Source organism: Bicyclus anynana, chromosome 17 (assembly GCF_947172395.1).
Source record: "Bicyclus anynana chromosome 17, ilBicAnyn1.1, whole genome shotgun sequence".
Taxonomy (NCBI): domain Eukaryota; kingdom Metazoa; phylum Arthropoda; class Insecta; order Lepidoptera; family Nymphalidae; genus Bicyclus; species Bicyclus anynana.
Genome location: NC_069099.1, coordinates 3,048,792 through 3,074,379, shown reverse-complemented (window position 1 = coordinate 3,074,379; position 25,588 = coordinate 3,048,792). Strand labels below are relative to the sequence as shown.

Here is a 25,588-nt window from a genome sequence, read left to right as displayed (position 1 = left end):
TGTATTATCTATGCTAGCAACACTCTTCATAGCTGTCGTTGCGTTGAGAGATTCACAAATTAAATTTTGCTAAATAAAAATAATATCCTACAACTATCCGTAGAAATGGTACATCCTGATTTAATGGCATTTAAATAGCGTAATGCCAATTTATGCCATGTTGCAAAAATGATTAATAGTGGACAAGGACAAAATCGATGAGTGTAAAGCTATTTGGAGTGATGTTATCGAATACATGTGAAATAATCGCTAATCATGTGAATTATTGCTAACATAACACCTTATCGACGTCCCCTGCACTCGGTTTTAGTATATTTGTACAGTACAAATCCAAATATTCTGGTGAAACCTAAAGTGTGTCAACAACACTCTAAGCCATATTGGTCAAAATGAATGAAAAGGTTGTGCCCAATTTCACGAGTTACATCAACGTACTGCCAATGGTAAGTATACTATCTGTAACTGATAAAGATAACCCTCGAACGAGCGATTTGTCGAAGTACTTAGGTACTAAGATCTATGTTTTGTTGATAAATAAATTGAATAATAAAAGTTCACTGTGTCTTCTATTCATTAGAATTACTTGTAGTCAATACTGTAGCTGAACCTGTCTTCACGGTTAAGAGGCCTTTTATTAAATCTATTGTCCAACACCAACAATATAAAAAGCTTATTAATATTTAATATTAAATAGTATAAAGGGTTACATATTTGATAGAAAGCTTTGCATTGAGTTGTATTGTTGTGTGTATCACTGGGTACTTAGTTTAAAAAAAAAAAAGAAAAAACAGGCTGATTTTAGGCTTTACTTGCAGCTTTAGTTTTAAGGTGGCGACTTACTTGTAAGTGAGGTAAAAATTAATAATGAAAATATGAACATTTGAATTAAATTTATTGATCCAAATATGTTGCTCATTCACCTGTTACGTATCTATTGAATTTTTTCTTGTTTGAGATCCTTTTCAACCCATTAACTATAAGCCCGCCAACCCTCATTGAAGCTTTCTTGTGGGTCTGTGCTCCATATCACATCTCGTTTATGAAGAGAAACCTGGCCTTTAATGGGCCATTACAATAGACTGTGCAGATTTTTTTTTCTCTGCCACACTGCAGAGAAGATATCTGACCAGAAGTCCTGACCATGTTTACAACATCTTTGAATCTATTTTTTAATGGCTTTGTAGTTAGTCTATATGCTGTAGAAATAGATGTGAGAGGATTGCCAGCAAAATCTCTCTATAACTTGCTTAAAGACCTTGGCCTCTCTAGAACTGCAGCAAGTTCTATATTAGAATAAGTGTCCAAATAGGATCTTACTATATTTGGCTGAAAGAGAACAACACGAGCGGGGGAGTGTTGATTGATCGTCAAGAAAATCCTGAACCCTACATCCTGTAGTCACAAGTCCAGGAAACAGCTCATAGTGGAACATCATTGTTTTTATATTAATAGGTCTATGGTTTTTTTCTTTTTTTGACAAAACAAATTTTAATCTTGAGAAAATATTTTATTTATTTATTTACTTAATCAATACCCGGGAAGACATTACAGTTGCCCAATTCGTCTTCCCAGGCTATACATACATTAGAATAATACAAACAAAAGCACAAACTATAACTAAAATAACATAAAAGAGAAAAAAAAGGAAGAAAACATTAATAATTTAAATACAAAAAATATTAATCAATAACAATAATATACTTAACAATTTAACAATAAACATTAACATTTTGTATCACTGTCATCATGTCATTGTCAGTAGATGAGCTTAGACCACAGCAATCTGCTCTATTGTTTGTGATTTGAGGGCAATTTTAAAAATAACGCGGCAAGGTTTTATTTGTGTGGTTCCCGTTCCTGTAGGAATATGGGGATAAAATATAGCCTTTAGCACTCGGGGATAGTGAGTGAGATACTGTAGTTTCCCAACAGTCAAAGAATTTTTCAAATAGGTACAAGTAGATCCAGACCCTATTCAAAACATACAAACAAACAATCAAATCTTTCCTCTTCATAATATCGTGTAGATTTAATTTTAATAATAATTGATCTTTACAAATAGTCAACTGATGTGTCAAAAGTGCTTGTAAACTGAGCCTACTTGAAATAAATGATTTTTGATTTGATTTGATTGATTTGATTAGTCAAAGTTGATATATTATTAAAGAAAAATGTTATTTCAGAACAATGGTGACAAAAATGGATCATTGCAAGAGTTGAAACCCAAACTATTAAATGGTAAGTCATTTAAAAGCTCATGCTTATAACTATTACATTACAACTATTACATGCATTATAACTATTACATTATTACTAAGTGTTCTGGGTTATCTGGGTATTAAATAAATAAATATTACTATGGCCTCTTTATGGATAATGTCCTTGTTAATATTTTCTAAATACTATATATTTATTTATTTTTGCAAATTCTCTATTTAAATTTGAAAAAGTTAGAATTAAAATAAAAACCTCTGTTAGTAAAGGTTTATATAAAGTGTACAATTTACATAGATTATAAAGTATAAGGTCTTGATTTATTAATAATAATCAATTACTACTTATTTGTTATGGACAGTTCATATAATAATATGCAAAAGACATAAGGACAGAAACCAATAACAATACAGTTTCGTTACACCATATCATCTTTCTTTTGGGCAGTCATGTAGAAACTGAAGCCACACATGTTTTAATGTAGCCTGATATGTAAAGCTACACATCTGATCTAATTGGATTTGGATGATTTTATTTTTGAATGTTGATTAGCCGCCTAGCTAAATCTAACTTTATATTAGAAACTTCATGTGAAGACTATTAATAAAAAAAGAAAATGCTGGCCAACACATAAATTATTAATTATTAAATTCTTTTCACGTAACATATTTGTATAATGATTTTGTGTTTGTGGTCATTTGTGCTTATGAACTTTCCAAGGAAACCTTTCAAGGAAAGGAAAGGTCGAATGATAATTTCATCAATAACAACCCATATTCAGCTCACTGCTGTGCTCGAGTATGATGATGATGATGAGTAATGAGTGGGGTTAGGCCAATAGTCCACCACGCTGGCCCAATGCAGATTGGCAGACTTTACACATGCAGAGAATTAAAATTCTCTGGTATGCAGGTTTCCTCACAATGTTTTCCTTCACCGTTTGAGACATGCCTAATTTAATTTCTTAAAATGCACATAACTGAAAAGTTGGAGGTGCATGCTCCGGACCGGATTTAAACCCACACCCTCCGGAATCGAGGGCAGATATCCACTGGGCTATCAGGACTCATGCAATGATAATTTAAATGAGATGAATTATGAAGGTCCGGCGTCCACCGCAAGTCACATCACCGGCTGCAATGATGTAAATGTCAATAATAAGTCAATTACGTATGCGCTGCGTGCGGCTAACTGTACCGCCGTTTATGTATCAGACCATACTATACATAGGTATACAACCTACAATATGTATGGTCTACCTTCATAAAGCTGACCGCCGATATAATAGCATAGTGACGCACCACTAACCCATTATAAAAATTTAATAAGATTTTCCATAAATTGAATATTTTTTTTAGCTCTGACTCTGTATGCATTGTTTACATACAACAATATTTTTTTACTTACGAGTTGAGAGTCGCATAGTGCACTAAAATACAATGTTTTGGATGTTTAAATAATATGTTAGATTATAATTCCAGTATTTATTAATTTTATTAAACTTCTTCTTAATAAAACAAACAACTTCCAAAAACAAGGAGGAGAATCTCAATTCGACGCGTGTTTTTTTTTATGTTTGTTACCTCATAACTTCGTAATTTCTTAACCAATTTTGAAAATTCTTTTTTGGAAGAGTTTATAGATATTTCCAGATTGGTCCCATAATTTTCAGTGAAATCGGTGCAGTAACTTTGTGTTATAATGAAAATAACGAAATTGCCCGTACTGTGGCGCTTTCGTGCACTATGCTAGGACACAGTAAAAACAGAAAAATGTTATGATTTTAACAAAGAAATTGAACCGACTTTTGCTTTTGAAAAAGCAAAAAATAACATCGTATGCGCTGCCTTCCGATCACTTTGAAGGCGGTGCCAACACAGTGATGCATTAACTAAAGTTTTGGGATTCAAAGACACTTCTTTCCCGTAGTTCTTTCAGAAACGACTTTAATTATTACGTCACTGGCTTGGCACCGCCTTCAAAGTGTACAGAAGGTAGATCATACAATGTTAATTTTTTTTGTTTTTAAGCTCAACAATAGTGAAACCCTCACTGAACCAAATTAGGAAACCTAAAATTTTACCGCCGGTTCGGAAGGCAGGTCTGCTAAGAAGAACCAAGAAACTCAACAGTTCTTTAAAAAAAACATAGAGTATTATAAATTACAATTATTGCCAACATTACAACTTCTTCTAGTTTTACTTCCTGTGTGAAGGTGGAAGTTGATCCAATGGCCTCCAAGCACCTTTATCATTATAGAACTAACTCATCAATGGTATGGTGTAGTAACGCCGTATTATTACGTATGTGCGATCACTTTAAACGGAAACGCGTATTAAATTATTTTGGATTTTATATCCTATAAAATTAGGTCTAAATTAACATGCGTGCCGTTACTATGGCCGATGTATTCGCACCTTGCTTTTATGATGGTGCTAGAAAGACATAACAGTTGTAACCTCTATGGAAGTTGGTAGTTTGTTCTAGTAATGTGATGGGGGTGCTTCAGAGAGGTATTTATTTTTATATATTTCTTTTACATTTTAATGTTTTTTGATTCTTAATAGATTCCAGGTAAAGTTTGACCATATTATGTATTCAGTGGTATGACGGGACCTAATGTTTTTTGGATTTGTGTACAAATCATAAATAGCGCGTGAACAAAGACCACAAAAAAAATATATAGATATTGTATTTTCGTAATATTATTGTGCAGAGACGGGCGCGTTTGTGTGTGAAGCTGAACAAGCGTTAATAAAGCAGAATAATGTTTTTAAATTCCTAGCCGACGCCCTGTGGATTTACCCGCATAGTTCCCGTTCCTGTGAGAATACGGGGATAACATATGTCCTATGACACTTACAAATAACGTGGCTTTCCAGTGGTAAAAGAATATTCAAAATCGGTTTAGTAGGTTCAAAGATTACCCCTACAACACCACAAACTTTACCTCTTTAAATATTAGTAAAGTATAGAAGTTTAGATTATTGATGAGCGATTGATAATCAACGGTTTTTGGTAAAAAATGTCTCCTCCTATTTAAATCACTCTAAAATATACTTCTGATACAAAAAAATCGAAACAGCTTATACTTGTCGGCGGCGGACTGTTTCGATTTTTTTGACGAGAAGTATAATTTAGTAATGCCTGAAGTGTAGGCAGGCCTTTGTGAAGGTCTATTTATTTACTTCAAGACTTCCCCGATGCTGGGTAGCGTCGTATCAGTCTTAATCGCATTACTCACCCGGTACTTTACTTGGTCAAAAATTACCTTTGTGTATTTACCGCAATTATCCTTATTGATATTTTTGGTTACAACTAAACTATAAAATGTTAGTTACTAAGTATAAATAAACGTGTTTTTTCGAAACAATCGTAAACATGTGATGGTAATAATAATTGTTTTCATCATCAATAACAAACAACCCTTATTCGGCTACATTGGGCAAGATTGGCAGACTTCACACACGTAGAGAATTAAGAAAATTCTCAGGTATGCTTTCCTCACGATGTATAGTATATGTATATCCTTCACCGTATAATTTTTAATAAATTTCTTCATCTATCCGAAAATCAGAATTTTTTTGCAGAAAAATATTTGACAAAAATATTACTTTATGGTCAGGGATTTCTAGAACATTTTGTAGAAATTAATTTTTCGTGAGTAGCTTCATCTCGATGAGACGATCAACTTTTTCATTTACGAAAATTCTTGATTCTGGTAGCTAAGTAAGCTAGTAATAAAAGTTTCTGAGCCTCAGAACGAAATAATGTATTTGCAGGAAATTGTGGCTAAAAGTAGATGAATTATACTTACTTGCAAGTAGTAAATTATACCTCGTACTGTAGTTTCTGCAGTACTACCTCTACCCGTTACGGCTAATGCAGATTCAAAATCCAGCCTCACGGTCACTGCAGCATAGCGCCAATTTGGCGAGTTTGTTGCTAAAAACTAGATTAGGTATATGGTTCAATGTCAGTCTGTAAGGTCAATGGAGAAACTCTTCAAGAATTTACCTCAAACATTAGAAACGACCTTAAACTCGTAAAAAAATATTTACCTTTATTTGTGCTCCGTTAGTTCAGTGGTTAGCCTATGTGGTTTCTTATACAGAGGTTGTAGATTCGAGTCCAGGGTCTGTGGCACGTCAATTCTCTTTCTACAATCGCTAACACTTCGAAAACTAAAAAAAATACTAGTCTACTAGTTGGGCATACTCCGACGTTACCTGTCGATAGCGAATGTCATTCCCATACATTTTTTAATTTTTAAAGCGTTTGCGATTGTAGAAAACGCATCGACGTGACACATCGTTACTGACCCTGGATCGTGCTACGAAATAATGAGTTTTTATTTATTTCCAGAAATAGTAAGTAAAATTCAAATTCAAAATTCATTTAAGTATAGGCTCAGTTTACAAGCACATTTGGAACGTCAGTTGACTATTTGTAAAGATTCTACCACTGATTCCATACCTGCCACTATATAAGCCTATATAGCCACGAGTATAATGATTTAACTAAAGTAATTACAACTAAAGGCAAACAAACAAAATAAAATGCATTTTATATTTTAACTGTCTATATAAAATGTAATTTTATAATATTTTGAGTATTTTCAAGGTCTTATTATTGGTTTATTTTAATATAACAATTTATAAGCCAATTAAACTTTGCAAGCCAATACTGATTATAAATTTGTACAAACACAGTATCTATACCGATAAAAACAGATGTACAAGGAATGACGCCATACGCGTAATATAAAGATAACGTGCACGAACGAATAACGTACTAGTATATCTTTGTATAATATCGGAATTATGTCATATCTTTTACTTGACCACGGCAAACTTTAAATTATATGAATCACTATAACAATCTTTAAACATTCTCTCTTAAGGCTGCTTGTCCATCTAAGCGGAGCGAAGGAGTGTAGCGAAGAAACGGACTAATACGGAGCGGAGTTGCAGACTAAATTTAATTTATTTGACCCCGCTCTGTTTCCCCGCTCTGCTTACAATTTTTATATGATTTTTGAACTAGCTCGCAAGTCGCTGTCCACGCGACGCGGAGATTTTGTGCAATCCTATTGGTTAATATTTCGGCTCCGCTGCCTCGCTTCTCTTCGGTGGACTGGCAGCCTTAGCCTTTGGTTTTTAATGTGTTTGCTTAGAGCAATCTGTGGAAATGTCTGAATTTAATATGTGTTTTGAATTAAACTTCGTTTCACATTTTGAATTTTGATGTTCAATCTTGATCAATCCAGGATTTTGCGCTTGCTCGAGTGTGTTTATTTGTTTGTGTAAAAGCCTTTTTAATCTATAGTTTTCTTAATATAGTTTCATGAATCATGATATCCTGGGTCTTTTTACCTCGATTGAGTTTTCAATCTTCCGAGAAATTTTCAGCAGCATACCAGAGTTAAAAAGTTGGTGTTGTTTCACGTCCAGACCTTGGAAAGTATGTACGTTTCATCATATCATACTTGAGAGTGATCGTTAGAGAATGTCTACTCCACTCTAAGCCCAGCAACCCACACCGGAGCGCGTGCTGATCTCAGCTCAAATAGGCTAATTGACACTTTTTTTTAAAATGGTCTTCTATTGTTCATTATCGTTCTACTACACTGATTTTTTTTAGTTTTTTCGAGCCGTGATTACATGAAAATTTTAGTTTTTAATTATGTTTTTGACATACGAGCCAAAACGCCTGTCGGCCATGACAGTCTATATTTCAACTGTTTCATGACGTCACTATTATAAATCCCTTACAAATAGAGCGTTTGACAAAAATATATTTAATTTGATATGAGTCAACTACCCTATTCCTCTCAACTATCAAAACAGACAACTATGCAGTGAACGTTTAAAAATAAGCTGTATGATGTTCTTCGAGCTCTCTATATAAGAATGCTCAGAGTCACTCAGCGGGCGATAACGCGAACAATGCTCGAAATATCTCTGCGTTATTCAGAAATGAGGAGGTCCGCCTAAGAACCAAAGCTACAGACATAGCTCAAAGAGTGGCAGTTGACCCTCCAATAGGTGGTTGATGATATCGAGAGAGTTGTAGGAAGCTTTGTGTTTGGAAGTCCTTACAAGATTTCCAAGTCTACGCCCGTCGACTTATGATGATGATGATGACGGTGGTGATAACGATAATGATGATGATGTTGCAGGCGAGCAAGTGGTGGGTGTGGCGGAGAGCGTGGTGCTGCTGACGCCACTGAGCGAGCGCGAGCGCGGACGCTTCGGCTCGCTGTTCGTCACCAACTACAAGCTCACCTTCGTGCCCATCGACGCCTCCGTCAGTGACGTAAGTGTTGACAGTGTTGATGTTCTGTGGTCAGGTCATTGAATAAAAAAATAGAACCATTTCTGTATGTATGAAAAGACAAAAAATAGTCTTAATATTCCATTATTCCACCTCTTAAAATATAACGTGGTTTTCTATTGGTAAAAGAATTTTGAACATCAGTTTATTAGATTCAGAGATTACCCCCAGAGATTTACAAAGTCACGAACTTTAACTCTTCATAATATTAATATTAAATAAAAAATAAAGTTTCAAAACCATAACCCGACTACGTAAAAAGGGGTCTAAAAAGAACGAAACAAGAAAATATTTCAGATTGAAATAGATAAATGCATAGGAACAAAAATGGTCACGGTAGAGCCGTGCCATATATACATAGACTGCCAAAATCTTTATCCTTCTTTTTGGCTTCGCCGTAGTCAGGTAAAAAAGAACGAAATAGGTCGTCGTGATGATGAAGAATTTTCAAAAACATTCAACTCATGTTGTCAGGAATATGGTCAGCGCAACCAGCTGGTGGGCGCGTTCGACGTGCCGCTCACGGGCGTGGGCGCGCTGTGGCAGACGGACGGCGGGCTCACGCGCCGCAGGAGGCTCGTGCCGCGCTCCGACGTGCCCCCCAAGCTGAAGGGGTTGCAGGTTGTTTGCAAGGTGAGTACGGGGAAGAAGAGAACCGTCAGTTAGCTGAGAGACTCGGTACTAGAAAGCTGTAATTTAGCAGGGCTATGTACATTAAGAACAAAGACGTAATATATATTCAATCGTCTCATCATAGATGAAGCTACTCACGAAAAATTAACTTAATAGTAATCAGATGTACCGTATGTATGTATAATACCGTGATAGCCCAGTGGATATGACCTCTGCCTTTGATTCTGGAGGGTGTAGGTTCGAATCCGGTCCGGGACATGCACCTTTTTTTATTTTATTTTTTTTTATTTTTTTATTCTTTACAAGTTAGCCCTTGACTACAATCTCACCTGATGGTAAGTGATGATGCAGTCTAAGATGGAAGCGGGCTAACACACGGTTTCTACACGGCCTCGTACCGGAACGCTAAATCGCTTGGCGGTACGTCTTTGCCGGTAGGGTGGTAACTAGCCACGGCCGAAGCCTTCCACCAGCCAGACCTGAACAAATTAAGAAAATCTCAATCTGCCCAGCCGGGGATCGAACCCAGGACCTCCGTTTTGTAAATCCACCGCGCATACCACTCCAACTTTTCAGTTGTGTGCAATTTAAGAAATTGAATATCACGTGTCTCAAACGGTGAAGAAAAACATCGTGAGGAAACCTGCATACCTAGAATTTTCCTAATTCTCTGCGTGTGTGAAGCCTGCCAATTCGCATTGGGCCAGCGTGGTGGACTATTGGCCTGGCCCCTCTTATTCTGAGAGGAGACTCGAGCTCAGCAGTGAGCCGAATATGGGTTGATGATGAATGAGTCAGATGTAAAAAAATGTTCTACGGATCCCAGACTATCTCTATTATGTTTCGTATATATTGAACGAAACACTGAACAGTAATAAAGAAACAAAATAAAGTCATTTATAATTTAATTTGCTCATTAATAAAAATCCCTTCCAGAATATGAAAGTGCTGTCATTCAACTTCACCAACTCCCCCATCGGCAACGGCAGACAGGTCGCCATAGCGCTGCTGCACCACGCATTCCCCAAACGACACGACTTACTGTTCGCGTTCGAGTACAGAGAGCCATACTACCCCACTCTCCCCTCAGATTTAAACATGTTCCAACGACCTGGCGACTGGAAGAGAGAGTTGGAGAGGTGTGAATGCCCTCATTGGAGAATAACATGTATAAATGGAACTTCGGATGCCTTCATGCTGACCGCAGGGGAGACCTTGATAGTGCCCAGTTCGGTATTGGATTATAATCTGATAGAGAGTGCGAGACACTTCAGGTCGGGGAGGGTTCCCGTTTGGGTGTGGGGGCGGTCGGACGGTGCAGCCTTGTTGAGGAGTGGGGAGTTGTTGCAGACGGAGCAATCCGCTACTGCGGAGAGCGTGCTGTTAGAACAGGTGAGTTTGTAAGAATGTTTATGTTTATTTTGATGATTGGTTTAATAACTGGCAGATCACAAAGAAAATGTGTCTTTAATTGAAGCCTGGTGGGTAGTCGTAGGTCAATCCCCGTCCGCCGAACTATTTTCGTATGCTCTCCTAATTGTCTGACTAATTAGACGAGAACAGGAATATTGGCCATATTATAATAATATACGTTTTTCAACGCAAGGTACTTGTATGATAAACTATTTATATGATTGATTGTTATGAAACATTGGTGCATTTTTGAAAGGAGAGCATTTTAGCATTCCACGGATCGACTGTGAAAAAAACTGAGCACAACAGCCCAGGACTTGTAACCTACAAATTTATGTATGTTTATGGAGCTTCTATAAAGCTTCTTAACTCATGACCTGTTGGTCATCATTTTATTGCCTTTAATCTTTTCCTTTGTCCTTTGTCCTTTATAGTATTCGGGGGCCATTTACCTGATTGTCATGATACTTAGTTATAAAACAATCATTCATTCGATTGTCATGATACTTAGTTATACAAACAACCATCCATCTGATTTTCATGAAATCTGTTCATACAAATCGTCTATCTGATTGTCATGATACTATAGTTCTACAAACAACCATCCATCTGATAGTCATGATACTTAATTATACAAACAACGGTTTATCTGATTGGCATGATACTTAATTATACAAATACCATTCATCTGATTGTCATGATACTTAGTTGTACACACAACCGTATATCTGATTGTCATGATACTTAGTTATACAAACAACCATTCATCTGATTGTCATGAAACTTAGTTATACAAACAACCTTATATCTGATTGTCATGTCAAACTTAGATATACAAATGATGTGATCAAAATGATCCTTGTTCTCCCCAGGTCCGCCGCTCGCACCCCAAGCTAAAACCTCCACACGTGCTGTACCTGTGTGGGAACAGCTTCACCAACACAAATAACTCGCTCACCCTACCGTCCCTGAGTACACTGAACTCGTCGTACAAGAAACTTGTTGACCTGTGCACACCTACCACCTTATCTGGATTTTGGGTAAGCATGAAATATTACTAAGTCTACTAGGAAATTAGCTTACCTCTTCGTTAGACATAAGATGCGCGCCAATTCTCTCTATCTCTCTGTCTAATACGATACTTTAGAATATGAAGAAAAGAGGTGAATTCGAAATTTACACTTGCGAGTTATACAAAATATCGTTACAGAATAACACTACAGGTAGCCGCCTGATACAGATGGCTCAGAACTGTGTTGTTTGGATGACCTTGAGACCTTACCTCCAACAGTGGACGTCCATCGGCTGATGACTCAGACCAATTCACCAACAAATTGTCTGTCGTTTTTTGAAGGAGATGTGGTAAACTCACACATTCAAAATATTTAACACCAATAAATATATCCTGTCTCCTTACACTACATACGTGTAATTTTAAAACAATCAAACATCGATTCTATAGATGCAGTTTGTTTGAACACATTAGATCATAATCATGTAGTTTAGACAGAGGGGTAATCTCTAGTGAGGGGGGTGCTATAGAAGGTAATTGGTCTGAGGCAGATAATGATGATGAATAGGGAACTAAAAACACGATTTTTTTTACTACATAACGGCAAAAGATTATCTAACTTCTTAATCTTCTTTGTACAGCAGATCCTATTTGTGTTTAGAGGAATCTTTTTTCCAAATAAGATAAGAGTTTCTTCATTAAATGTAAATTGTTTCAGATCCAAGACTCGCAGTACTACTCTATCCTGGAGTCGTCCCGCTGGCTGCGCTACGTGGCCAACTGCATCGCCTTCGCTGACGACGCCGCCGCGCACCTCGTCAACAGCCAGACCGTCGTGTTGCAGGAAGGTGAGCCATTTGAGACATACATCATCATTACGTCATTTGCCTAATATAACAGCTCACAGGAACCTGACCTCCCGCCATTATACGATCCCTATTCCATTATCTTAAATGCTCACAGTAGCAATGCTGACTATACTTGTAGTTCTCTGACCTCTTTTAAAAAACTCATCAAGTTTACGTAGTGATTAAGGATTAGTTTGGTGATTTTTGTTTATTGTTATCTCGTTTAGTGTTGTCGTTTAAGTGCTGTGTATGATAATTTATAACAAGAATGCTTTATAACAAGAATGCTGTGATCACACTAAGAAGGTGCAATCGTACTTATTACGTTTTATGTATGTTATTGTAACCAGTTTTGTGATCCAAAAAAAAATATCGTGAATGCCCAATAAGGATAGTCAAATCGCATTTTAAAACCACATTCTTAATATTATCCACAATATCCACAAGTAACATAGGCTAAATTTTATTTTGGAAAAAAATAGGGTTCCGTAAGATATTTGGGTTTTTCGGACACAAGGTGTAAAAAATCGACCAGAAATGTTACTTATTTTGCGTACGCTGCCTAAACTATAAAAGATAGAACCATAAAATGTTCCAATTAATTGTAGATCTTATAAACATCAACAAAAAATTCCACGACACACTATACTTATCTATGTCGAGTGAGGCACAACAACCATTTTTTAATTTAAAAATTTAGATTTTTTTTTTGGACTACATTTAAACGCATTTATTTTACTCATACTATTAATCTTTATCAAAATAAACTATTTCATCACTAAGTACAGTTTATGTAAATAATATTTGGTCTTTGAATGATTAAAATTGGACGTTTGAAGTCCGTGAAGAAGTGAAGTTATGGCGAAATTAAAATATTACGATATCTGCTGCACGGCCCGTGCGTGCGTAACGTATATTTAAGAAACGTTTCGTGGTACTTTCGAATCGGAGGGTAGAGGTAGGGTGAGGATAGGGTAGAGATTGGGAAGGGGTAGACTAGGAGTAGGGGTAGCGCTAGGGTAGAGATAGGGAAAGGGTAGGGCAGGAGTAGGGGTAGGGGTAGGGCAGGGGTACGATAGGGGTAGTTGAAAGTTTACATCGAGTTTCACGCGGACGAAGTCGCGGGCGTCCGCTAGTTCTTTATATCAGCCATTATCACGATCCTGAGCCGCCTGTATCTAGCGAATCCCTGCGGCTCGCTTGATGTCGTCAGTCTACCTGGTGGGGGGTCGCCATTGCAGCACCTTGGGACCCCAACGTCCATCGGCTCTTTAAACATGTGCCTCGCCCATTGCCATTTCAGCTTTACGACTCATTGAGCTATGTCGGTGACTTTGGTTCTTCTGCGGATCTCCTCATTTCTGATTCGATCATGCAGAGATACTCCGAACATAGCTCGTTCCATCGACTCTGAGCCTTCTTTTAGTATTAATTCACTAAAAGATAATGATGATGACTACATTCGCCAGGTGATGGAGTGGACTACAGCGCAGTAGTGTCGTGCCTCGTTCAGCTGCTGCTCGACCCGCACTACCGCACCATAGCGGGCTTCCAGTCGCTCGTGCAGAAGGAGTGGATAGCGCTGGGACACCCCTTCTGTGACAGGTGAGGAGACGATGGAGTGGACTACAAGTAAGGTTTTAAAGATCCAGTCCCTCAATCGATATAATATTTTTTTATAATTTCCTCGAAATAATATTGTATCGTACTAATTGTTACAAACATATTACTTTGTGGCAACCCCCCAAAAATTTCTGAGGCTATAATAACGTATGAGCACTATTCGTTTAGCGCTCTAGCGCGTTTAGTTAACACTAGTGCTATTCTGTAACGACGTTTTGTATGACTCGCAAGTGCGTGCAACACTATCTTTCTCACTCTATAGTGTCGTGTTAGACAGAGTGAGACAGAGGTGAATTCAATAATAATAATAATAATAATTCATTTATACATTTGAAAATGCAAGGTGTACAGTTTGTTCTTTTAGATACATGCCCTTATACTTTCTACCTTAACAGGTGTATGAATATTAAAAATAATGTTATATTACTAACTGCTTATGCTAACATGGTTTAAGCAAATAAAAAAAAAAAAAAAAGAATAATTAACATGATTTGACTGTGCATTCCCAACAACAATAAAAATATACCAATTTCAGTTTTAATGTTACTACATAAAAGAAGATCATTAATTATTAAACTATCAGAATATATTATACAATGTCAATATTATTATAAATGCCATGTCAGGTGTAATACAAAATCAAATCAATCAATGTGAAATCAGTCAAAAATTAAAAATCAATGTCAAAAATTTACAAGAAAATCAGTTTTTCAACTGATTGTATTTAAACTTGCACTACGGAGTTATAAAACATCGTTAAAGAATATCGCTGCAGCTATCATTATCGAAGGTCTCTTTCCCAGGTTCGGTCTCCCCAGGCCGGGCAACACCAAGGAGGAGTCGGAGAGGGAGCCCACGGTGCAGGCGGCGCCCGTGTTCCTGCTGTTCCTGGACTGCGTGTGGCAGCTGCAGCGGCAGTTCCCGGCCGCGTGCCAGTTCACGGAGACGTACCTCACCACGCTGTGGGACTGCGCGCACAACCACCTGTTCGACACCTTCCTGTTCAACTGCCCCAGGGACAGGGAGTTGGCGGTGGCCAAGGTAACTATACCGTGGACTTTAGGACGGCGATATGAAATAGACACACTTACTCTGGTTACACCTTGTAACGTGATAGGCTTGACTGCCCAGGTTCAGTCGAGCCTGCCTTTCCGTCACTTCAACACGGTTCGAGCGTCGGGCCAGAACCGGGTATGCTAGATCCCTACTGGGGATTTATATGAAACACTGATACTAAACACTACTCTATATTAACCGATATCGGAACTTGTAATAAGCACAATTTTAAACTACTACTATCTTAACTACACGCGGCGATACGGCGCGGGCCCCCTTACCTTTCGTGCGGGGGCATTCGCCCTCTGAACATAAAATACGCTAACGGTCCTCCTCCGCTTCCTGCGTTGTCTTGTGCCCAGGGTCGAATGTCATTCTTCTTCCTCCGAGCTCGGCTTATATATGATGTGATGACTCATCTGCCCGACGTAGTCTGCGCTAGCGGCTGGCTTCTAGAATGTTCCTGGTATGTGGGAGTGTCGGAATCCTTGTTCGAGCTGCTTGGCATTCCGTACATTTCGTTACAACCTACCGAGTAGAGTGACGAGTCAGTGCCCTCTACCGAGTTGTTGAACCGTAGAAGCCCAATGCTTTCTCTTGACAAGTTCCCGAACCGTTTTCTTAACTTACTTTGTTGTTTACTCTAGCATTCCCCACTATTGGACTTTATAAATCACGTCAACTTCTAGTCCAAACTCTAAACACTGCAATGCACAAAAACAGTTCTCAATATGACAGTTATAGAACTTCAGAACAGACTAAAGTGTTTTTCAGACAGCATGGGTACGGTGACAGTTCGTTTCGCTCTCTTTACCGCGATTCACGATATCATGAACATCATAAGGCAACTCATCGTACCCATGCTATCTGAAAAACATTTGGCGTTTATTTTTTAAGGTACGGAAACCCAAGAAAATTTATTGAGCTGAATTTTATGTAACAACGTTTTGCAGAACTTCGTAGCTCGTCCGCTGTGGGACTGGGGCGAGCAGTTCTCGGAGCAGGACGTGGCGCTGTTCTACAACCCGCTGTTCGCGCCGCCCGCTCCCGCGCACCACAGGCTGTGTGAGTCATTCTTCTTTTGTAACCTTCTCTTCTCTTCTTGGTCGCATTCTTCATTGCTGAAGGTCGTGTCCGCACTGCAGTCCCTTCGATGCGTGGTTAACGATTCCCCTCCATGCAGTCCGGTCCTCAGCTTTTCTAATGGCTGTTGTTACAGGAAGTCCAGTGAGTGACTTAACCTGGTCAGACCAGCGGGTAGGTGATCGGCCGCGTGGTCGTTTCCCTTCCACCTTGCCCTTTGTAACCTTACAGATGCACTAATCATCATCATCCATCATCATATCAACAGATGGATGTCCACTACAGGACTTGTAAGGACTACAGGCTTGTAAGGACTTCCATTTACTAGGATCCTGAGCAGCCTGTATCCGGATAGTTCCTGCGACTCGCTTGATGTTGTCAGTCCACCTGGTGACAGGTTGACTAACACTGTGCTTTTTCGAGTGCATCATCTATCGGCTTTTCGGCCTGTGTCCTGCCCATTGTCAATTTCGGTTCGCGATTCGTTGAGCTATGTCAGTGACTGGTTCTTTTGGGGATCTCCTCATTTATGATACGATCACACAGAGATACTCCGAGCATAGATTGTTGCATCGCCCGCTTTGTGACACTGGGCCTTCCTTATGACGCACATAGTGACCAAGTCTGATACCATAGGTCATCACTGGCATACTTCACGCTTCGCATGTAATATAAATATTAAACACTAGGGTAAGGTAATGCACTCCGGCAATATTACAATATTGTTTCCTTAGGACAGTAGTTCCTAACCTTCTCAACTTAGTCAACCAACCTGGCCAACTATTAACTTGGACAAGTGCATTTCAGTCAAGCTTAAATTTCTCCGATTCAAAGTAGCGACTGACACTTGGAAGTAGTTTCCCTGAGGCTGCTGACTTGTTGTGTGTTGGCTTGCAGCACAAATATCAGCGAGTGGGCGGTGGGCAGCCAGCAGTCGGCTGGAGCCGTGCGCGTCGGTGGCGGGCATGGAGCTGTGGTCGCAGTGCTACGAGCGCTGGCTGCCGCCGCTGGACGCGCCGCGCGCCGGCCCCGTGCAGTACTACCTGCACCACTGCGCGGTCAAGGCGCAGGTGAGATGTGTGCACTTGCAGCACTAGTGTCGCAGTGCTACGAGCGCTGGCTGCCGCCGCTGGACGCGCCGCGCGCCGGCCCCGTGCAGTACTACCTGCACCACTGCGCGGTCAAGGCGCAGGTGAGATGTGTGCACTTGCAGCACTAGTGTCGCAGTGCTACGAGCGCTGGCTGCCGCCGCTGGACGCGCCGCGCGCCGGCCCCGTGCAGTACTACCTGCACCACTGCGCGGTCAAGGCGCAGGTGAGATGTGTGCACTTGCAGCACTAGTGTCGCAGTGCTACGAGCGCTGGCTGCCGCCGCTGGACGCGCCGCGCGCCGGCCCCGTGCAGTACTACCTGCACCACTGCGCGGTCAAGGCGCAGGTGAGATGTGTGCACTTGCAGCACTAGTGTCGCAGTGCTACGAGCGCTGGCTGCCGCCGCTGGACGCGCCGCGCGCCGGCCCCGTGCAGTACTACCTGCACCACTGCGCGGTCAAGGCGCAGGTGAGATGTGTGCACTTGCAGCACTAGTGTCGACAGGCGGCTGCTGCAAGCTGTGGTCGCAGTGATCTCTGGCTGCCATAAATTTTCAGGTTTCCATAAAAGAGACAAAATCTAGGAGGCCACACCGATACAAAATCGAGGTGGCTATGCCCAACGCCAATTATATATTATTTATCAAGTTATTCGGCTTCGCCTCATAGAACAAAATTCACTTATGCTACAGTGACCCTTATTACATAAATAACTATTGTAATCCAAGTCAGGAAGGTCATCAGATTAAAGAAGAAAATAAAAAACTTGTATGCTGTAGACCATACAACTGAAGTAAAACTTCTTAAAAAACAATAAAACAAAGCGCCATATATGAGCCTCAGACATAACTGCATCACAACAGGTTCTTAAAGTGACCAAAAAGGGGTTGTTTCAAAGTTCTCTACAAACGCTATCTAGTTTAAAATAACAAACACTGTGTCACTGTGCATGTAGATGGCTGCACGCATCGCCCGATTACAATTTTTCGTAGCGTATTCACCTACTTACTTCACAAATCAAGCGTCCGTAAAGAAGTTTTACTTCAAATTTACACAACTTTCACTTATACCCTCAGAGAAATTATAGAAGGACCTGCCTCGCTAGACGTCAAAGTATAAGATCAATAATCTAACGCATTTGTAAAACTTGCGTCGGTGTTCGATCGATGTTTCATTGTTGTAATCGTTTTCGTTGCATAAAGAGTTTTGTGTAGTTGAGTGGCATATATGATCAAGAACTTCTAGTTTACTAAAAGATGTAGTTAAGTTTCATTTGTAAGTATTTCTCACTTCATTATAACAAATTTGTTATGTAAACAATATAAGACTCCATTCTTCAGCTGGAATGGAAGAAAACATCAATCAAGGAATGGAATATTCTGTTTAACGAGTATAAGCAATGTGCTTGTTACACGTGTATGTATTGCGAATCGAATTTATAGCTGTGTGTAGTGTGAGAGCACATAATACATTTATTGGTATTTAATATTTCAATGTGTGAGTTTACCTCGTCCCCTTCGAAACGACACAGAGTTTTGTTACTGAATTTAGATGTGATGCAGGTCCATAGGTATTTGGTCTGAGATTATACCTTGAGGGATTCCCACTCAGAACACCAAGTACTAAAATAAACCTTACGTTTCACAGATACAAAAGCTGAACGACAAGTTGTCCACAATGTCCATATTGACGCGGCACTCGAACGGCGACGCCGACCCGAACGAGCTGCCCCCCACCCCCGCCGTCACCCGCTTCTACCCCTTCAGCCTCAGAAGCAGCGACACCGTCACCAGGAGCCTGGACTCCATGCAAGTCAGTCTCATAGACGCGAGCCAGTTGTTGGATTCGCAATCACTGTTGAATGCGCCGGATTAAAAATAATGTGCTTTTGTATATAATATTATATAATTTGTCATTTTGTGAATGTTTTCAATGACATGTCTGATATCAAAGCTTTTTTACTATTAGATATATCGTTAACGCGTCGAAAATGAGGCGAACAAAGTTGGCTAATTGTTTTAATTTCATTTAGTCGCATACAAATAATACGGAGTAGCTAAATTCGGATCATTTTAATTGTTTTATAGGCACGTAACATATCTAATAGCATAAAATCGTGGTCTGATATGACCTAAGAAGAGGTCATACATAAAATAATATATACTCAGAGGCACAATTATCCGCCCACTTTAATATACTCGCGTCATATTATAGAAGGCGGATAATTGTGCCTCTAAGTATAGTTAACAATATTTGTAGGCAAACCAAGCAAGTTCTCGTCCACGCAATACAGGGGTGCGGTGACCATAGCCTAAAATCCATATACTTGAAAATATGGATATATAAACTTTGACCGAATTGTTTTGCTAGCAGAGGCCCCGCGGTTTCAACCGCGTAGTTCCCGTTCTCATGGGAATACAGTGATAAAATACAGAATATCTTGGTATATATTTTATGGTCTATATTAGTGAATATTTATATTTCTGGATGACCATGTGTGCCAAATACGCACAAAATTACAGTGTTTTAAGCGGCTACACATGTAGTTATTAAAAAATGGCCATTAGTTAGTCATAAAGTTAATCTATTTCAATTCAAAATAATCTTGAATAAAAGAAGTATTTGGCTTTGGCTTTTTACCTAAAAAAATAGGTATAAAATATACATTTATTTAGCAGCTAAATGTATGATGTTTTAGTGGGCGTCCAATAAAAAATCAAAATCAAAAAATCATTTATTTCAAGTAGGCTCAGTTTACAAGCACTTTTGACACGTCAGTTGACTATTTGTAAAGATTCTACTATAATATAATGAATAGATAGAATCATTAGAATGAATATGCAGTTGTCAAGTAGTCATTTTAGATCAATACAATATACAAAGTATTGACTTATGGTTATGGTGGTATTAGAGCAATTTCACCCTCATATTTCCCATTACTACAGGGATAATACAATATATACAGGGATAATATATAGCATATGTTACTCCCTGATAATGTAGCTTTCTACTGGTAAACGAATTTTTCAAATCAGTCCAGTAGTTTTGAATTTATTCGTTACATACAAAAATGTAAACTTTCCTCTTTATAATATTAGTGTAACATGACATGCTTATACTATAAGAAAATAGCAATTTCGTGCTAATTGGATTTTCATTGTAAAATAGCGATTTTAATAAAGTTGAATTATTGTTGTCAGTGAATGGAGAACTAAAAATTTGAAGTTAATTATGTTAACATTCAGCCTTAAATAGTAAATAAATAAAGGACTGATATTTTTTTTTGGCATGGATAAGCGGCCATTATGAATGCTAATAATAATATTGTAAGCCTCAAAACTATTTATCGGATACCTGTGATTTAAATTGACTTAACCCTTGTGTCGTTGTGTGGTTGCATAAAGATACATTTTATGTATGCGGGGACAATTATTATTGTATATAGTTGTTGAAATAATTTTGTTATAGTCACAGACTAAAGGAAAAAAATAGACGAAACATTTATTTTATTAAAAATGAGGACAGTGCTTCTTACTAGCGACACAAGTCGTGTGAAGATCGTATGAATTACTTTTACGTTTTTTACTTACACTTGGAGAAAATATATATTAAAATATTAGCTTCAATCGTTTTACAAACAATTTATTGACAACTATTAAGTCATCTGGTTATTTTATTCCTTTAGTCTAAAAGTAATATATACGTCTAAAATAAGACACATTTTAAAAGTGACAATGGTGGTAATTTATAGAAAAATTCTAAACTAAAATTATTTTGACATCTGTAACATTTGCTTTTACAGCTGTGTTTTAGATTAGAATTTATGCTGTACATAAATTAGCACCAATATTATTAATATATAATCAATACATTGATATGTGTTAAAAACGAAATTAATAGTATAATAACTAAGCCATTGAAATGAAAAGTATCATTCATAGATTCTAATATATTTTGTTCAATACACACACATCATTATTACGTATATTGATGTGTGAATAGATACGAGTAAATACTTGTTGTATTATGTAAATATTTAGGAAACTTGATAGGTATAGTGTTAAGGAATTCATGGAAATGTAATATATTTTATTATCATTTAGATTATAGAACAAAGTACCGATATAAAATATAAATATAGCTATATTATTATAAATCGTACTTTTATTTAATTAGTTGAAAAGTTTGTAGTTTACTTTTTCTCTATCTTGTGTTTTGCACAAACTATTACTATATTGCTATTGTGGAATTTATAAATGTGGTGGGCCAAATCTGAAACTACAAAATTTATTGAAGTCTCAAAGGAGCGGAAAAATTCTTGAAACTTTTTGAATAAAAAAAAATATTTCAATTTTTGAGAGAAGAATAAAACCTATATTAATACGGAAAAGTGGATCTCTAAAGTATTTTTTGATATTTTATCTTATGTCAGATTTGTCTCATCATGGGAAAAAGTAATCCTGTATGATGCTTTTATTTAAATAATTTTGTTGTATTTTCATGAGCTATACAAGCCTAGACGCTTTATCTCATACACTTATTTTTGTTTTAGTTTTAATGAAAATTCAGCCGTTTCTAGTTATCTAGCTATAAAGCTCTATCGGTAAGTTAAACGACATTGGTATTTTAATTCGATTTCGTAGAAAGAGGAGGTTTTTGATTCATAAGATATTAAGCGGTTTGAAAAAAAATGTTTTGAATTTCCTACGTTATGGCTAGGTACATATTGATATATGAGAGGTAACAGATAATTTAAATTAAATGTAAATATTTTATGCCGGGTCTTCAAAACATTTACTTGTTGTACTTGTGTGTTTACCACCGTAATCTAAACTTTAATGTTTGAACAAATTTTTATGCTAAATGCTATGAATAAGCAAGATGACTCTGGTGTTTGGGATATTTCAATTCTATCATGTGGTAAAACATGACAAAACACTGCTAATTTTTATGCTAAATGCTATGAATAAGCAAGATGACTCTGATGTTTGGGATATTTCAATTCTATCATGTGGTAAAACATGACTGATGAGAGTACTTGACGCTTTTGTCTATTGAACTTGTCGTTTCTTTTACTTAGAATTTGCCAAAATTAAGTTTTATTTATTGAAATGTCATTTGAAATCTATATTTGGAACACTACTTTTGTGTTAATTTTGTACGATCTCTTTCGGATACATAATCAACGTTGCTGAATAACTTACCGATAGTACAGGCAAATGTAACCTATTTGTTTATTTTGTACAAGTGTATAGTTGACCGAGGCACCGCAAGAAACTTTAGTTGACGGCAGCGTTACTTGCGGCAGTCTAAGTTCAACCTTTATGATTAAATATACGTAAGACCCTTTGCGCACATTTTAAAAAAAGTGTTTTAATTATTAATTACTTTCAGAACTTGTGGCTTATAAATTTATACAAGTGTTGCCATCTATGAACCGAATAAGAACAATTCAAGGTCATTTCATCAAATTTCATAACCCACCTCGACGCATATACTTCCGTTCGTCCCAACGGATAAGGGATTAATCTCAAACTTAAAGATGAAAAGAAAAAATATTAATAATATCTATACTACCAATAGTTGTATAAACTTCACAAATTAAAATGTTTGTAAACACTAAAATGTGTGCAAAGGCCCTTACCGTTGTTCTGTTACCACACCTTATGAATTATTTAAGATTTTAAGCTATAAACCTCAATGTATAAGTTGCAAAAAGTCCATGTGAATAACTAAGAATGTAATAAACATAGACTTTTTTGATATAACAAACTCAGCACCAAATTCTCTTTATTTATCCGCAATGTGAATACACTTACTTTTAATTACTTTAATAACTAGGACCAAAACTAATTTTGGGTTAAACAAAACAATAAACCAAAATCTAAACTTTAATTGTTACTTGCACATAATGTTTTGTTGTACATATGGCAGCTATTTGTTTGTAAATTACATAATTAACTTTAATATAAGTGATAGTATATTTATTATCTTTTTTCAATAGACTTCTCGCTTTCATAATTTCATATTATTCAGTAGTAATCTGAATTATTCACACAAATTAGGATCTAGCCATCGGATTAAAACTGTGCCCCAATAAACTTGAGCACAGTTTCATGTGCCGTCTACCTTTTTTTGTTAGTCTATGGCTTCAAGATATCGATCTTTTATCCCTGACCCTGAATGTTATATAATCTATATTTATTGGCAGATAACATGTTCAAATATATCTAATAATATTGCCATTATTATTCATAAAGTCTGTAACGTTTTTGTTTTAAATTGACAATGTCAATTGATAGCTGAAATTTGTACCTGAGAGGTATATAAAAATTATGTCAAAACACAATCTTATGAAGATGGGATAATGCAAGGAGTGTACAGCTCGTGCGGGTTTACTTGACACCTGGCTCGAATGGTGTTTCTATTATGCTTGGTAGCCAGGTTAATGCGCACGATTTTTATATAATCCATATACACATAGATAAACTGCCTACCCTAAACTTTACAGAATTTTGTATGATTCTATATTATGTATATCTAATTAAGTGTCCACACTAATCAAAAGACCTGCACGTCGCATGCATTCATTGTATGTTTAGTAGAGTGGACGTAAGTTATATCTGAAATAGATATATTTTTTTTAATTTGCACTGTTTTGTGTTGTTTCAATTTCTAACAGCTGATGTAGGTCTGGTGGTAGTACATTCCTGAGCGAGCTCTCCAATTTAGAGTAGTGCTGAAACATCGTACACTATGAGTACATAAATTATTATATTGATGCAAGTAGAAAATATAAATTCTAGAGAAAAAAAAATTAAAATTCTACTTGGTCACGAAACCTGCCAATAATAATAGTTTTAAAAATTATTGTGCAAAAGTTTAGACATATAATTGTAATATTTTTGTAGTTCTAAAATATCGGTTAGTTAACATACGTTCGGCGTGTTTAAATTAAACCTTAATAATTACATATTTCTGTGTATCTGTCGGTCAAATGATATACATTTTTAATATGTTGGGTTGGTTGGGAAAGTTATTCATACATACGTCATGCGTTTGTTATGACATCTTTAATATTTTAAAGCGTGTTTTTTATGATTAATTTTTAAAAGGAAAAAAAAATGTATCTGATCGATTCTGCACAGATTTATGTAGTCTTTGGTTTACTTTGTACCACATAAAAACAAAATATTGTAATCTGGGGGCACGGCAGTGATGCCGCCAAGATTCAGTGCGATCTGTTTACGAACAGCGCTTACAACTACAGTGCAGACTATTGTGCCATCGACATTGACTTGTCAATGAACAAATTCAGTGTAATCCCCTTCCTGTAAGAAAGATAGAAACTGCACGATATCTTGATAAAACAAATCATTAATCAGAAACTTTTTAGTTAGTTTATAAATTCGATGCAGTTTCAACTTTCATGATGGAAAGTTATTAGTCCCTGGGAGGACCATAGACAAATCCGTTATTTTTCTTTTACTCAACGACAAGTTAGCGTCTATGATCCATAGATTATATTTTCAAAATTAGCGCGCTACAATCGTAAATAACCACAAGGCACAACAAGCGAGATATTGCGGCGTGTCTATTGCTAACTTGTGGTTGATTAAAATGAATAGCACTTCCATAGTATTATAAGAGCCCAGTTTAAAAATAGAAAAATGAATAGATGTATCGCCTCGACTGTGTTTTAAAATTCTGTTGTTGAGTGTACCTGACAACGCGAATTACATAAATGTTCAAAATGAGAGAAATAAAACGAAATACCCTCAATATTTTGTTTTTATTTTCATCTACATAATTTAATACTTAACTATGTTTGGTAAATGTGTGTATTTAATACGTTCACATCCAATCCCCTCGTGTGTGTATCACGCTTGAGAAGATTGATTTTGAAACACCTGTGTGTGGATCAAGCTTCTAAAGATTGATTTCATACTCATATCATTTTGACCTTTTTTTTGTTGTTTTAACCTATTCTTGTCACACTCTAACTTATTTCACATGTAGTAAAAAGAACAAGGATGGCATATAATCACTCATAACCTGTACAAAACACGTCTGTGATTAGTACTGACAGTTTTTAAAACCGCGCTCTAGGAGCGCGGTCTACAGACGAGGATTTCAAAATCATATTTTTTTTTAATCTTTGTACATTAGGAGTGTTTTATTCTTTGGTAGAGTAAAATAATGTATAGAAAAAGTAAAAAACCAAAGACAATCTAGAAATAAAGGTAAAAATTTAAATTATAGCGCGTTTTGTGCGACAGTC

The 25,588-nt window shown here is 37.1% G+C and overlaps 1 protein-coding gene across 2 annotated transcripts; it reads left to right on the top strand.

Annotated features, from left to right (window-relative positions):
* Nucleotides 1-23: 23 nt before the first annotated feature.
* LOC112046817 (myotubularin-related protein 10-B) lies at nt 24-25,089 on the top strand. 2 transcript variants are annotated; one of them, XR_008251624.1, is made up of 12 exons: nt 24-443; nt 2,184-2,238; nt 8,396-8,532; nt 9,025-9,183; nt 10,120-10,575; nt 11,469-11,636; nt 12,327-12,456; nt 13,926-14,061; nt 14,883-15,120; nt 16,089-16,200; nt 17,116-17,776; nt 18,955-25,089. XR_008251624.1 is itself a non-coding variant. In XM_024083623.2 (12 exons), exons 1-12 carry the CDS (start codon nt 390-392, stop codon nt 19,180-19,182), a joined length of 2,046 nt encoding a protein of 681 aa, XP_023939391.2. In that variant the 5' UTR covers nt 24-389; the 3' UTR covers nt 19,183-25,089. The 2 variants fall into 2 exon arrangements, 1 of the variants encoding a protein (XP_023939391.2); XM_024083623.2 differs by having other exon boundaries at nt 17,116-17,288.
* The last annotated feature ends 499 nt before the right edge of the window (nt 25,090-25,588 follow it).

Bases quoted from the DNA above. Each gene is read 5' to 3' on its own strand.
- LOC112046817 (XM_024083623.2), top strand. From the start codon at position 390: ATGAATGAAAAGGTTGTGCCCAATTTCACGAGTTACATCAACGTACTG. The intron at 8,533-9,024 runs GTAAGTGTTGAC...TCATGTTGTCAG, and splicing joins TCGACGCCTCCGTCAGTGAC to GAATATGGTCAGCGCAACCA. The intron at 15,121-16,088 runs GTAACTATACCG...AACGTTTTGCAG, and splicing joins GGGAGTTGGCGGTGGCCAAG to AACTTCGTAGCTCGTCCGCT.